Source organism: Lissotriton vulgaris, chromosome 11 (genome assembly GCF_964263255.1).
Source record: "Lissotriton vulgaris chromosome 11, aLisVul1.2, whole genome shotgun sequence".
Lineage (NCBI taxonomy): Eukaryota > Metazoa > Chordata > Amphibia > Caudata > Salamandridae > Lissotriton > Lissotriton vulgaris.
In genome coordinates, this window is record NC_141699.1 from 690,943,028 (window position 1) to 690,959,489 (window position 16,462).

The following is a 16,462-nucleotide window of genomic DNA, read 5'->3' on the forward strand; positions in this document are numbered from 1 at the left end:
AATTCAATTTTAGGTGTAATGATCAGGCTGCTCACCCTAGAGGTGTGACCACACTTCCTGGCGGTGTACACTTCCTGCATACGTAATTTCCCCCCTTGCCCGGGTGTAAGCCCACATGAATCCAGGGGAGGCTGTGCCTTCCTCAGGGGGACAGCCCAGATGCATATCAAAGATAGTGCAGCATTTGAAGCTCACAGGTCTATGTCACCTCACTAGCCTGCTGGGGAGGAGGGAGGTGTAACCTCCATCCTGCCAAACTTTTGTTGCTGACTCATGGGAGTGATCACACTGCCTAGCAGGCAGTCAGAATCCTTTCTTGGTGGCTGCCGGTGCAGGAAAGCGTGAGCTGGTTAGTCAGAGCACAGTGAAGCTGGGGGCAACCGGGTGGGCAACCTCTAACGTGCCACCAGGGTGCATGCCAGCCTCCATTGACACCAGATTTGTGTCAGGGGAGAGAAAGCATGTTGTTTGACACCACACTTGATATATCTAGGTGGTACCAAAATTAAGCTTGCAAACCAGGTCCACCCGGGTGTAAGTCCCATGTTATCCTCCGGACCGTCAATCACATATAATGTACTTTAATAGAAAAGTCACTATATAGGCATATACGTTTGCACTTACATGTCTACACTGTTAATATATTACACAGTAGTGAAGTAGTGAAGTAGTGTGGCACACTGGTTAGAGGCGGCAGACCCGAGAGCAGAGGACGGCCCGGGACCAGGGTTCGATTCCCGGCGCGGCAGGTTTCTGGACCAGGGTCAGAGGACTCGATAATTCTCTCGCCTCGGTGCCCACTCTGATCAGCGATCACACTCGGCAACTCTGGGCATTAGCTTGCCTCATCTTCACTAACGGCCCCACCAGACCGCCGGGGATGCCTGGTCTCACCCTGGAGATACCCATTAAGGGACCATCTCTCAGGGAAGCCAGGAAGGGTTTCGCAGCGGTCGAAGCGCCTTGGGACCCTCCGGGTAAGTAGTGCGCTATATAAATGCCTATACATTTACATACATTTACACCCTGTCCCCTGGGCACAGGAGGCCTTTTCTAAGGGTGACTGACATATACCAAAAGCAGTGCATTTGACTGGGCCACACATAATGAGGGCACAGTCAAGTTTGAGCAGTTTGCACTGCCCCTGCAGTCTCGCAGGCCTGCTATCAGCAGTTTGTTTGGGTCACCAAGGGTGGCACAAACTTTGCTGCCGCACTGGGGACCCCTTTACCATCTATGCCCTGGATACCCCTGGTGCCATATATTTGGGACTTATATGGTGGTAAAGTCTCGGTCAATTGGGATTGCCAATTCACACTTAACAGTTTTAGGGAAAGAGCTCTGGCACTGGAGCCTGGTTAGCAGGCTTCAGACTAGTCAGAGTCGAAAACCAGCATCTAGTAGTCCAAACGGGGGGAGAATTCTGCAAGAAGCCCTGTTTTCTTACATCTCAAAATTGAAAAATAGAAAGGCATCTTAAAGAAAATCCTCTCAAACTATAATTTGGATAGTAGAAAACAAAGCCAGAATCATCTTCACATTAAAGAGAAAACACTGCTACACAAGGAGTTGCAAATAATCATCCTTTTTGCTTTGAACATTATTGAAAGTGAGGACCAACAATGGTACTTTTGGGGCGAACTGGTGGAGCGTGATTGTGAGGATTCTGGATTGACTTCACCCCATGCATCTAGTAGCCCAGTCTAATAATATAGCATGAGGCAGAGAAGCCCGGTGTAATAAGCTGATACGGACATATCTTTTAAGCTGTTTTGGCTCTCGGATCACAGGGTGCACTTTTAATGGGCCGTACTTCCAATAAGTGAGAAATATATTTAGGGCCCGCTAGAGCCAGCATTCCACAATGTCTGAGATTGCGTATAAATAAAGTAAATGTCTTTTTTTAAACAAAGCACATTTTTCTCTGTCCCACTGCTTATTCAACAACAAACTTTTTTCGCAAAAGTAGAAATTGTTCCAAGGGTATCCGTTCCCGTTTGTCAATGGCTTTACATCCCAACTTGGGAGCCGGTTATTTTTCAATGTTTTGCAACCAGAATACTTTCACAAAGTAGTCAATGTCTCAAGGAGATCCCTTCCTGTTAGGTTATGGTTTCACACCCCAACTCTGGAGTCTGTAATTTTTCAATGATTTGCAACTGGATTATGGGGCACAAAATTGACATAAAAAATAGATTCTCAATTTGGAATGGACGTCTACACCATGCCGACTCCAAAACTGGTTTTAGTATATTCTTAAAGAATTTTTGCAGTCGCAAACGGTGAATTGGACCGCTTGTGACCAGAAACACATTTAGTACATCTGGCCCATAAGTCTATCACAGCCCAATCCCTTATAAAATCATGCATATGGCCCTGAGGAGTAAGTCACTATCTTAGGGATTTCTCAAATCGGCTTCCTTTTTTCTTTACCACCATCTTGTGTAGAACAATATGTCTGACATTTACAGCTGTGGCCCTTTTGGGATCGATCCAATGGCAGACTGTGTATAAATATAAGTAGGAGAAAACAGCATGTGCATATCTACAACCCAATAACTTTGTGTAAGACCCATGCATGCAGGGCCATAAACCTCACAAATCTATGAAATCCAATCCCAAAACTGAGTACAGATAACACCACACCCCTATTCACTGATATCTACAATCTAACACGTTTCTTATTCACTGAGAATCTCCAGAAAGTATACCCATTATCTGCATACCCCTCAGACAATTGATATGCCATATTGGGTTGAATTCTGACTTGACAAATAGCAGGGTAATAGCTTTCACAAGGGGAAGAATCTTTAACCAGTTCTCTAAATAGAGCAAAGAAAACCCGGGTAGTGAAAGAGGGCACAATAAAGAAAATATAAATAGTTGCTTTGAAAAAGCTCGGAAATGGTCAGTTTCCAAAAACATAGGCTTTGGCTGCATTTTGATTATGCTAGAATGACCTTGTGCAATTTCTGGCATTTGGCCATACATCTGTTAGGAAAGACCCAAGATTACTCCTTTCACCCTTGCATAAATGAGATTTCATTTGTGTAAAATTCCTATTGCTGAGGCACAGGAAGAGCACAACTGAAACAAATACAAGTAACTGTCAAATTTGACCTTGCACTCATTTTTTAGTGTAAAAGTTGCTCTTGCATCCAAGGTGGGTGCAAGGATGCATTACATGCTATAAAAAACACAAAATTCTGGTGGGATGTTTCCGAAAAGAACATCATTTCATGCAATTTTTGGGGAGGAGAATATATTTTATTGATTTCACAAACAAACAAAAGGACTAATGCAATAAGCTAAGACAGGCCCCCACTACAATCCATCACAATCTTTACCCTCCCACCCCCTTTAACCCGGTTGATGGCCATCAGCACTCCAGCAGAACACCGCAAGTGTCTAAGCCCAGGGTCCACGAGTGGGTACACCTTGTTGAGGTCAGTATCAAGTTTGAGTCTCATCATCTGATATTGCATTCAAGTTATCCGTGAGGCCATGTTAGAACTTCCAGCTCCCCTAGATGTTCTTAAATTTCTTAGAGCAGCCCCTGCTGTCATACACTACCCTCTCCACCTTCATGCAGTGATTATGCCTTTCTTCTACATGTTTCGCGTTGGAACACTCCCCCTTCCTCCAAAAGCTGACCGGATCTCTTTTGGCAATAACAAAACCCAGCACGCAACACTGCAATTGCTTCCTGGGGATGTCCATGTCGTTATGTATGCCTAGCACAATAAATTGAGATGTCTTAGGAACAGCAATGCCCCCCATCTCCACCACTTCTGCAACAATGGATTCCCAATATAGTGCTACCCCTGAACAGCCCCAGATCAAGTGAAAGAAGATCTCCTCTTCTGTAGCACTGCAAAGGCACAATGGGGTCTCCCCCCAAGTCTTTTTATGGAGGCGGAACCTGTGGTAGTAGGACCTATGAAGTATTTTGAAGTGGATCAGGCTGATCCAGGACCTGATGGCTACCTCTCTAAGGTGCATTAACACAGTCTTCCAGTCCACATCTTGTAGAGGCCCACATATGCCTCTCACCTCTCCTGCAGCCTCCCCAGTGTATCATTTGTATTATTTATGATGGTGCAATACAGGTGGGAAACCGCCTGCTTAGTAAGTTTGTCTCCCAGCACCAACTCTCCAATGGGACATAGTCAAGCAGTACAGGGATTAACAAAAACAACCATTTCTCTATGAGAGCTTGTGCTACAGCCGGTTTACGGCCACAGCAAAAGTTCCCATAGAGAAATGGGAGTGTGCGACAACACCATGTGCGGTTGTATCCTAATAATGCTGCCGGGACCACTGACCAGAGGTCGGTCTCTATTGATTCCGCAACGGTGTCTGCCCGACATCATAATGAGGGCCTAAATCTCTAAGTTCTAACTGAAGTGACATTTTGAAGAAAACCTTGAAAAGAGATGTTAAAATGGAACTAACTGCTAATGCCTTCTTTATTGCACATACCTGTTTCAAATAATTTGTGATTTGCTGCTAGCAATGAAGATAGCAAATAATCATATATAATTTTGTAACCAAGAGTGGATTTTGTGTAAAAAATTTCACAAGGTACCGACTGGTTAGAGCAGAAATTGTGTGTTGGTGAGACATTTCCTGTACAAACAAATCTATTGCTGGTATCTCACAAGACTTTTTTTTTATCAGAAGTGCACACTAAGGTAAAACAGCTAAAGAAAAATAGCATAATGAGAATCTTTGAAAAAATTCATTCATTTTGCATAGAGAAAACATTTTTAAATTTCACATATTTTGCTGGTGTAATTACATTTTCCACCCAAACTTACTGAAAATACACTCACAGATGACATGTTTAAAAATTTTCAAAGTCATTTACAAAGCTCTACCAAGACCCATTTATTATGTATTCTCCACCTTTTCAGACTTGTGAAATAAATAAATATATATGTATCTAAATATATATCTCCATATTCTGTTCCATTTTCACAGTTTGAGAACTCAGGTGATCCTTGGGAGGTTGATCCACAGGCGCAGCAGCTGTCCTACTTGGAATGCATATACTTTACACTGGTGACAATGGGAACAATTGGCTACGGAGATATATCTACCCAGACGACTCTGGGACAAGCTTTCCTGATCTTCTTCATAATTGGTGGTTTGGTAACAATAGCTTTTTCATTTCTTTTTGTTTTTTTACATTTTTTTCATTTCTCCACAAAATTTCAACCATGAAAATGCAAAAATTATGCATTACTTAGTGTATATATTTTCTGGTCTATGACTAAACAGAAAAGCAAATAAAGGTGGTACTGTACAACAAAGTGTGTTGGCAGGTGATGAAATGAAAAATTAAGGCAGGAACCAAGGCAAATCATGCTAAGCATTAGTACCTTGCATATACAGGAGCCACTGCCATTCAACTCGATGGGACATATAGGCTAGTGAAGTGAAAGCAGGTATTATGCAAAAAAGAGAGCATAAGACACAAAAAAGGTCCAGAAGAATGGGATTAGGGAACATGGGGCAAGATATATGACCCTCAGATTTTGTGACTTGCGAATTGCATTTTTTGAGGCTCGCAATGGGGTCGCAATTGACATGCCTCATTAAAATTAATGAGTCAGGTTGCAATTTGCAACCCATTGGGAATGGCCTGTAATCACAGGGATGGTGGGTGGCCTGCTAGGGTCAGCTTTCGTGGAGGTCTTTTTTTGATGAAGCCGTATGGTGTTTGCGGGTGTGTGGGCTAGGTAGTGGGGTGAGTATGAGTGATTTTAAAATAGGTCTAGGACAACCCTTTCTAATAATTTATTACTAGGGGACACTAGCCTAATTAAAAAAGAATGACCCTGAGTGGATGCGATGATCCTCCAGGGCCCATGTGATGTATATGGTCAAAATGTTTCATGCCAGTGGTTGCCCCTAGCCGATCTAGTGGCACATCATCAGGACTGTATTTAGGAAAATTATTTAACTCTAGCACTACTGCAATGCTGGTTCAAAATTTGTGTGATGTGATAATAACCAGCCTTGAAGTGAAGATCCAGGTCCTAGTTGGCCTGGTGATCTGCGACCTGAAAAAAATAGGGGGAAGGGGGCATGGATAGGAAATAAAAACAAGGACAACAGTAGACCTGGATTAGGAAATTATTGAACAACAAGGTTATGTCGGTGTAATTACTTCCTGAGCGTCCAGGCTTATCTTTCAGCAAGAGTGAGCTAGACCAGGAGCACCTGATTATTATGGTGTCTGTGGTGCGTGAAACACAAATATCATGCTTATTTTAGTGATTGACAGATTGTCATAATGAGGAATATTGAGTCCACATAGTTAGGAAAGTCACACCAGCAGGGAATGCAACCATAAGAGTGCTTAAGACATCTGATGTTATCATAAAGGCGAGGGCCACTCACAAATCGGTGGACTATCCCTTTCGTAGGTGCTACCCATTGTAATTTGAATTTCGTTGAGGTAGTGGTGGGGATCGTGCAAACAATCAACCGACTAACATTACTGACAAATAACATATAGAGTTTGTTGTAAATCGCCCAGAGTTGAGATATTATCTCTGTGTGACCAGGTATAGGCATTTAACCATGTGCAATAAACAGTTCCTAGGTTATTCTTATACAGGTCCACACACAGAGCAACCCGAGTGGGAGGATGGTACTAACTTTATATATTGTGGTGATCATAGACAAAAATAAATATGGCCAAGCGCGTGTAATCATGACCTGAGTCAGTGCGCAGGATCGAATAATAGAGTCACCCCTAGAGAAATGGGTCTTAGCTGACGGGGACGTGTGACAGAGCACTTCGTTGCTCTGACCTGTAACAGAAAAAATACACTGATCAAATGATCTATAAGCGCGTCACAGAGTATATTTTACCGGCAGAGTTGCTTGCGAGCCGGCGATAATTTCATGAAAAAGGAAGGTATACTCACAATTGGGAGGCGCCGCAACTAGCTCTAATCCTAGTCCATGCTCTGATCCCCATGAGGAGTACTTCAGTGGACGTGTTATTTGTTGTAATGTGTGCTATGACGTGCATACGCCAAGTAACAAGACCTTCAACTGCGTCGGCCATCTTGGTAGGGAATTTTATTAACATACTTTACATGGACAAAGCTTAAGTGGGGTAATCTACCAACAAAATGTGATAGCATTCTGACGTTCCAGTGAGTCAATTTAACCCTTACCCCCCAAAAATATGTTATTATGTTAACACAAGGTGAAAGGGGTGTAACGGGAGCATAATGAAAGCACATGTGACATACTAGAACTGGAGCAGGGGGTTAGGTAGTTTTATTTTGCTTAAGTTGAGCCAAGCGTGCTCCAGACACTTGTTGGCACTGAAATGAGAGGTGGCATAGCGTGTTGGTGCCATTCATCCCATTCTTAATGTGTGGTAACTAACCTGTTCAATAGGAGGGTAATAGTGTTAAAGTAACATGTCAATGTGAAGGAGCACGTGGTGTACGTGCAGTACAACTGGAGCTAGGGATCATACTAAAGCAATGGAACTGTAGGTGGTGTGTCAGTCTAAGCAAGCCAATGATGTGCATTCAGTGCAGTAAGGGGCATTGGTTGGGCCGACATAGGTGCTACAGGTTGCTTGTAGCAAAAAGGGTCTATGCTAAAAGAGGGGTTTGGGTCCAACGTGGTAATGGAAAAGATGATTATCTTGGTTGGTTTATTTCTGCCCATGGTATATCATCATTTAAACCCCTGGTATGTGTGGAAAGTTTAAAGACCCACTTTTGTTCTTTTCTGAAAAAAGGGCTTCTTTTGATATTTGGGGGTGAGGTTCCAGTATGGTCCAGTGTAGATCATTCATCGTTTGTTTGAATTCAAGGAAATAGGCACACATTTTTGTGTTTGTCTCCTTGCATCTTATATTGCTCCAATGCTCGGAGATCCTGGTTTTGGCAGGACGGGTAGTCATGTCCACATATTAAAGCTGGGAAAACAAAGAAGGCTTGGGTCCTGTCACTATTCGGCCTGAACCACTCAAATATTATATAACAAAACATTGACCGAATAGGTTATTTACTGAATCTTTAAATGTGAGCTTAGACCTAGAATTCTAGGTTCATGTGATTTATTTGACAACACTTATGACTCATTTCAAACATATATACATCAACAGTATATAATGGCATAAGCTAGATAACACATTTTTCAGTATACCATACTTATGAGAATGTGCCACAGTTCAACATTACTGACATGACAAACATGACAAACATATAGTACATGTGGCAAAACCTATAAAAAATCATGAACGCCAATCAAATCAAAAGTGCCCTACAAATCTTTTACACATAACCAGTCCTTATTCGAACATAAAAGAATATAGGCGGGCTATGTAACAGTTCCAACTGTCCTGCCTGTGTATGGGGCAAAGAGCTTTGCAATTAACACAATGGTTGTCTGTCCATTGGGAAAGGATTCACTTGTAACCAATTCCCAATCAGCAAACCAAGGCTCATTCGCCTTTGCCCAGATGTCGACCCGTTTCAAACCCAGATTTATTTGTGGGGTTTCCTCAGGACTTGGACTGGGGATCAGTGACTATAAAACAACAAAAATGTGAGACGTGGCGTCAATACAGATGGAGTCCCCTTGAGTTATTGGTTACATTATTATAGTTATTGCCCATTCAAAGGTATCTGTTGAAGTGGGTGCCCAAACGTTTACTTATTGTATGTTGTAGCGTCGGTGTAACAATTCTCCATTCTTTTGGGAACTGTTGGGACAGAAATTAATAATAGAGACTCAGCTGTGTAGGGGTATAATACAAGGAGAACCCCAACATCGGACAGTAAATCACCAGCTCTGCCTTACCTGTAATAAAAAGAGACAATGTACTTACCATGCTCAATCTCCAGCCAATACAAAGACAACAAAAATGTGGTACATGCTCCGCATGTGGGTCCACGATGGAAGGAACACTATTCACTGATGGACAAAGATTTTGGCGACACAATGATTTTAAAAATTGCAAATCAAAGACTGTTGTATATGCCATCACTTGTCCTTGCAAGAAAGTATATACTAGAAAAACGAGCCAGGAAGTGCACCAACGCATTGTGCAAAACCACTCCAGAATAAAAAATAAGACTGCTGCTGCCCCATTGGTGGACCGCTTTGTTTCAATGAACCACATACAACATGATTTCACATGGACTGTATTGGCAGTTATTAAAATTTCCCCTAGGGTTGGTGATCCGGCGATTCAATTAGCAAGAAAGGAAGCATTTTTAATAATGAAGTTTGACACTGCCATCTGGGGGCTTAACAAACTCACAGAAATCATACATCTCTAGGGGAAAGAACTACAAATCCCATAATGCAGTGGGGTGTAAACTCCAGTTTGGGTCTTTTTGCATTCAACAACACGAACGTTAGGCTCCTCGTCATTAGAGTTGCGGTGGCGAGCAACATGCCAAGATGCTGAAGGATATCTCTGTTTCACAAATACAACGCAAGTGAAACACGCGGTGCGAGTATGAGCAGGCATTGTGCTGTTACAAAGAGTGAGGCATTTAATCATGTAGCGCTAAAAATAAAACTTCAGGGCTTGAGTTTAAAATTGACATTACAATACGCCTTAAGCTTCCGCACAAATGCGATCTCTAGCGGCAGCACGCCCTCATGTTTGAATCTTTCTAACAAAGTATAAACAACCCCTTTTTTCTACAGAGGAACCTTGATCCTTTGAAGTTACAGAATCCTTCCCGGCACGTGCAATCATGGATTGAAAATGAATATGTACAATCTTTGACAAGTGGAGAAGGTATGAGTGTTTTTAATGGTTCATCTAGTAACCTTAGCTTCTTCCACATGTATTATACCCCTACACGGCTGAGTCTCTAATATTAATGTCTGTCCCAACAGTCCTCAAAAGAATGGAGAATTGTTACACCGGCGCTACAACATACAATAAGTAAACGCCTGGGCACCTAATTCAACAGGTACCTTTGAATAGGCAATAACTGTAATAATGTAACCAATAACTCAAGGGGTCTCCATCTGTATTGACGCCACGTCTCACATTTTTGTTGTTTTCTAGACACTGATCCCCAGTCCAAAACCTGAGGAAAACCCGCAAATAACTGGTTATTTGTAAAAGATTTGTAGGACACTTTTGATTTGACTGGCGATTTTTAATATGTTTTTCCACATGTACAATATGTTGTTGTATAACTTGTAATGCTGAACTGTGGCACATTCTCATAAATATGGTATACTGAAAAATGTGTTATCTAGCTTATGACATTATTGACTTTTGATGTATATATGTTTGAAATGAGTCATAAGTGATATGAAATAAATGCCATGAACTTAGAATTCCTGGTATAAGCTCACATTTAAAGATTCAGTAAATAACCTATTTGTTCAATGTTTTGTTATACATATATTGAAGCTGGCATGAACCAGTAGTAAGGTATATACATTTCTTTGTGTTACAGTTATGTGTTTCTTTTGTGTCTACGTTAGGGTATTGGTTAGTGTGACTGTTTTTGTCACACTAGTCAGTGCACAGACTACACATTGTCCAGAAGGGAAGTGTCCGGTAACAGGAGGTAGGTTCCACAGTGGAATTTGTGGTGGAGGCATATTTTTTCTAGTCCTAGTGTTGATTAATAAGTCTTTTAGGTTGTCAGTTCTTTTGTATGCAAACCTTGGAGGGCTTAGGCCGTGGCCACCAAAATTGAGAATTTTCCAATGTTTTCGAATGACCCGTCTAATCATGTTCGATTTGGGTGTACAGGTGGTTACAAATGTCATGTGTTCTGTTTTTGCGTTTGGTTGTGTATCAAGGAGTGATTCTCTATTGGTATTGCAGGCTCTTTTTTAGCCGTTTTTATTTTGTTAACGGGGTAATTTCTTTTGATCAAATGGTTGTTTAGTTCAGATGCCTGTGATTTGAAATCATCCAGGTTGCTACAGTTACATCTAATCCATAGAAATTGCACATATATGAGGTTTTCCCGTAGGGCTTTAGGATGGAAGCTGCTGTAAAGAAGGGGACTGTGACTGTCTTTGGGTTTCTTAAAATGTTGGTCTCCTTTTGGTTGAGATTACGAGTAATCATTAGATCCACAAAGGGTAGTTCATGGTCAGAGATATTGGCCGTGAAATGGAGATAAGGATTGAGGCCGTTAACCCAGGAGATAAAGGCAGGAATGGTGTCTTGGCCCCCTTTCAAGAACATTACAATGTGTCAATATGGCGACGCCACAGTGTGCTGTTATCCTTAAACGGATTGGGATCGATGAGCACGTGTTTTGCCTCAAAGTCTGACATGTAGAGACATGCCAGGCTGGGAGTGAAGGTACCCTCCATCGATGACCCCTGGTTTTGGTGGTAGAATCAATCCTCAAACTGGAAGAAATTCTCAGTTAAGGCAATAGTAGCATACTCCATAATGAAGCTTATAGGTGTAGGTGTTGTCCAGGTAGTATCTCTGAGGGTCTCCTCTACAACCTCAAGTGTCATTAGTTGAGGGATGTTTGTATAGAGGACTTCGACGTCTAGGGTGACTAAGACGTCAGGCTGTATGCCGTCCAAGTTAGTGGCTTCAATTAAGTTCAGGACATCCCTTGTTTCTTGAAGGAATGTTGGAGTTTACTTGACCAACGGTCGAAGGAAATGATCGCAAAATTTCAATAGTGGTTCTAGGATTGACGCTATGCCTGATACAATAGGCTTTCTGGGAGGTGGTCGTGTTCCTTTATGTATTTTAGGCAAGGTGTACAAACAGGGGTGTCTTGGGTTGTCACTGATAAGAAATTCAGACTTGTTCTTTGTTATCCATCCCTGATTTAAAGCGGATGTCACAAGAGATTTTATCTGTGTGATCAGACATATGGTTGGGTCCTCCAGAAGTGGGGTGTATCACCTCCCATTGTTGAGTTGACGTAGGTATTCCGTTCTGTTGTCAGTGGTTGACATAATAATGATAGTACCCCCCCTTGTCACCCTCTTTGATGGTAATAGAGGAATCCTTTGCCAAGTCGTGTATGGCCTCATTTTCCTGTCTGAAAGTGTTATGAAACGCTTCATTGGTACGTTTTTCTGAGATGTCTTTTAAGATTGCTTTCTCAACGGTTAGAATCTCAGGTGGTACCATGCTGGCATTGGGAGTGAAAGTAGATGGTTTACTGTGAACTCCAAACCTTTTTTAAAAAGTACAGCTACAAGCCATTTTTGCCAACCAACCTGAGTTACCTTCACTGGACACGGGCCTACGAAAACCATTTTTGCACATTTCTTTGAATTCATACACACAAAGAACGATCTACACTGGACCATACTGGAAGCTCGCGCCCAAATATCAAAAGAAGCCTTGTTAAGAAAATAACAAAACTGGGTCTTTAATCGCTCCACTCATACCAGGGGTCTAAGTGATGATATACTGTGGGCAGAACTAAACAAGCCAAGATAATCATCCTTTCTATACGCATGTAGGGACTAAACCCCTCTTCATTGGCATTGGCCCTTTTTTCTACAAGCAACCAGTAGCACTTATGTCAGCCCAACCAATACGCCTGACTGCACTGCATGCACATCACGTGCTTGCTTAGAATGACATGCCACCTACAGTATCATTGCTAAAGTCTTATCCCTATCTCCAGTTGTACTGCACGTACACCACATGCTCCTTCACATTGATATGTTACTTTAACACTATTACCCTTCTGCGGAACAAGTTAAGATAACACCAGATATCTTAGGCACCCTTATGCTTGCATACCCTGCTGGCATGACTTTCCTAACTACGTGGACTCACAATTCCTCATTATGACAATCTGCCAATCACTAAAATAAGCATGCTAAGTGTGTTTCCCGCACCACAGACACCATAATAATCAGGTGCTCCTGGTCTGGCTCACTCTCAGCGAAAGAAAAGCCTGGACACCATCATAACCTTGTTGTTAAATAATCTCCTAATCCAGGTTTATTGTTGTTCCTGTTTTCATTTCATATCCACGCCCCCTTACCCCACTTTTTTTTAGGTTTCAGATCGCCAGGCCAACTAGGACCTGGATCTTCACTGCAAGGCTGGTTACCATCACATCACACACATTTGAACCAGCATTGCGGTAGTGCTAGAGTTGGATCATTTTCCTAAATACGGTCCTCATGAAGTGCCACTACAACCACTAGGGGCTACGACTGGCATAAAAAATTTGACCATATACATCACATGGGCCCTGTAGGATTATCACATCCACTCAGGGTCATTCTCTTTTAATTAGGCTAGTGCCCCTAGGAATAAAATATTATAAAGGGTTGTTTGTCCTAGATCTATTTTAAAAACACTCACTACCTAGCCCACACACCTGCACACACCATACTGCTTCTTCAAAAAAAGATCTCCACCAAAGGAATATGACTCGTTACAATGCGAGTCATCACAACGCGTGCCATTATAACATGGTTGTTACAATGATCGCGTTGTTACCAAGCAAAGCCATTACTACGCAAGTCATTACATCGACATGCAGTAGATGGTGTGCTGACATTAGAAAATTATAATTTACTATTCCAACTCCAGCTTACGTAACAGGAGGGAAGGTGTTGAAATCGTAAACTATACTATTTCTAATGTTAGCACACCATCTACTGCAAGTTGATGTAATGGCTTGCGTAGTAATGGCATTGCATGGTAACAAAGTGGTCGTTGTAACAACCGCATTGTAATGGAATCACGATGTGATGCCTGCGTTGTAGTGGCTGTTTACCCACCAAAGAGCCCCTTCGCAGATGCCCGTCGGGCATTGCAGCACCAGCTCAATTAGGAGCAGGCCCAATGATGACATCCTTCGGGGTGTGTGAGGGCACTTTTTAGAAAGACCTGTATTTTCCCTCACTTCAAGGAACTGCATACCCCCTTAATTACATGTATAATTTAGGAGCCTCTACGCAGGTCCTATCTAAACAGCTCCTGGTTCCTTTTGTTTAAATGACTCTTTGAATGTGTCCACCAATCCTCCCCCTACTATGAGGGAAGCCCAGCCCCGCCTGCACCTAGAAGTAACACAAGAGAGCCAGTACTCAAAAATAAAATGATAACAACATGGTGTTGTTATCATTTTATTTTTCCTGTAGGGTGAACCTCTTCTGCCTTAGCGAAGGAGCCACCGCTGCTGAGGATTGGATAAGCTCCTATACCGTTAATTCCTCCCCAGTATTTAACTTCTAAATTCTGGACAACTTTTAATGGCTATGCTCCTTAACTCTAGCATTTTACTCAGTGAAACAATCAAAGGCAGTTATTACATGGAGGCAGACATAGTTTGGAGTAGGGGAATAAGACATGTATTCACATCTATATGCTAACTTTTTTATGTTTCATTTGTTTTACTTGTGCGTACAACATCTTACACTTATGTCTAACACTATTGACCCCACACAGGCTCTCTATGCAACATTTGTTCCTGAAATAATGGCCATCATTGGAAATTATAAGCGATATTATACAAGCAGCTATTCAAAAAGAAAGACAAAAAAGTAAGTTTGCTTTCAAATAACTGTAGGTTGTATTTGTATTCAGGTTGAATCAATTGCAATGCTCTCCAGGAAGCGAGCAGGGCTCTGAATGGATTTGAATATGTATATGGATATTTAATAGACAGTCATTCTTATTGTAAAACCCAAGGAGGGATCTGCAACCTGCCTTTTTCCCTCTCCCCACCACACCAGATTCCTGTGACCTCGCTGCACTCGGTTGGCTGGTGGATGCACGTATCATGATGCTGTGCCAAAAGTAAATATATTTTTTTTCATGAAAATATATCAGCTGAAGGGGCATTGTGGTTAAACCCAAAAAATTAAACCTATTGAGATGTATTATTAATCATCATTGGTAGGTAAACAACTATAAGGACCCATAGAGTGCTTCCATTGATCTGACAACTGACATCAAAAGTGACCCTATATAGGGAATCATAGGAGTGTTTTCACTATATGTTTTACCCATATTGTCTCATCAGCTAAAGGTTTTCCAGGGAATATTTAAGATTTATTTTTCATGATTTTGATGAGTAAGTGATATTAGTAGATAGTCATAACTTCTCTCAATGAAATAATTGTCAGTGGCTATTTTACAATGTGTCAAAAAATACTTCAACTATGAGTTGGTATTTTTGAGCATGTGGGAATGACCTGCAGCCACTTTAAAAAGTTATTGGGCAAAGGATGTAACTTTAGGCTCTGCACTATGCCCAGTCACCAGTTTCCACTGGAAAGCTGTGGCCTTACCCAGTAGAAACTAATAGCAAATATATGCCTTCGATTCAATCAGCGGACCATTAGAGAAGCTCAATGTGCAAGGAAGCCCCATGTTAGCTACAGTTCCACCATGCTGAGGATCGTCTTCTGACAATCGAGGCACATCAGGCACTGTAATTTTGCCAAGCTATTGTAAATTTGTGCAGCAATCTTGTCGATCATTTTTAATACATGACTGATTATTAAGGCCCTGTGTGGTGTTGAGAAATCTTGATGGGGTGACACCTGACTTGGAATCCTGATTTGATGCTAACATATCAACACTTTTTTCAGCCAGTGTTCTCCTTTAAAGTACATATTATATAGAATCATTAAACCCTCATTCATAGACAGTGAACCTCTGAAGAACGAAAGGAAACAGCTAAGTAAAAATCATGGCACTAAATCTGCAAGTACCTAGAAACTGTGATAAGGTCTTTCTCAGCTATCCTAGTCATCGTCTGTCGAGTTCCCTAACACCCCGTCTCACCGCTCCTACCTGCACGAGCCGCTCCTGTGTATATTTATTGTTTTCTGAACCAAACACACAGCAAAAGTGTCTAAATATTAGAAAAAATGCAAGTAGAGGCAGATAAAAGAAACCTAATCATCTCCAAAGGAATTAATTTGCCAGAACCCAAGAACTCAGAACGAACAACTTGCAAATGTTAGAAACCATTAACAATACTGTGTAATTCCAATAATAGTTGTAACATGCTTGAACTAAAACTGTTTTTGTACATGTCTACCCCATTTAATTAGTTTCTTAACAGTTAGAAGTGTTGACAACAAATTATGTGGAACAGTGACATTTAAGGAAACATGATGTTATCTAACTCTAATTAGAACATTTGAATGTTGAGTGCTCCATTGAAAACAGTGGAGTGTTCTGGGCTTCTAATGGCCAGTAGAAGCCCAGAGCATCAACAGTTTAACAAAGGCCTCACAGAGCACGCTGGGATTTTAAAACCCTTGGGCTCCCTGAGGCCTTTGTTTTACATAGTTAAACATTCTGCCCTCTGGTGGCGGAATGTTCTAACAGCCTTAGAGTCCTCTGTAACAGGCTCTATAAGCCATTAAAGGTCAGCTCCCTTGTTAAAGGCCTTTGCCTTCAGCTAAGCCTTTAATGTAGGGGCAGGCATTTAATGGCTGGTAGAGCCCACTAAGCAATACTCTTATCCAG

At 41.7% G+C, this 16,462-nt stretch overlaps 1 protein-coding gene across 1 annotated transcript in view; it reads left to right on the forward strand.

Moving 5' to 3' along the window:
• LOC147683337 (calcium-activated potassium channel subunit alpha-1-like) overlaps positions 1–16,462 on the forward strand; it is a 799,658-nt gene that overhangs the window by 197,064 nt on the left and 586,132 nt on the right. Inside the window, exons 6-7 of the mRNA XM_086942523.1 lie at positions 4,984–5,154; positions 14,426–14,520. Of these exons, the coding sequence (XP_086798649.1) occupies positions 4,984–5,154; positions 14,426–14,520 (266 nt within the window). The remainder of the gene's footprint in view (positions 1–4,983; positions 5,155–14,425; positions 14,521–16,462) is intronic.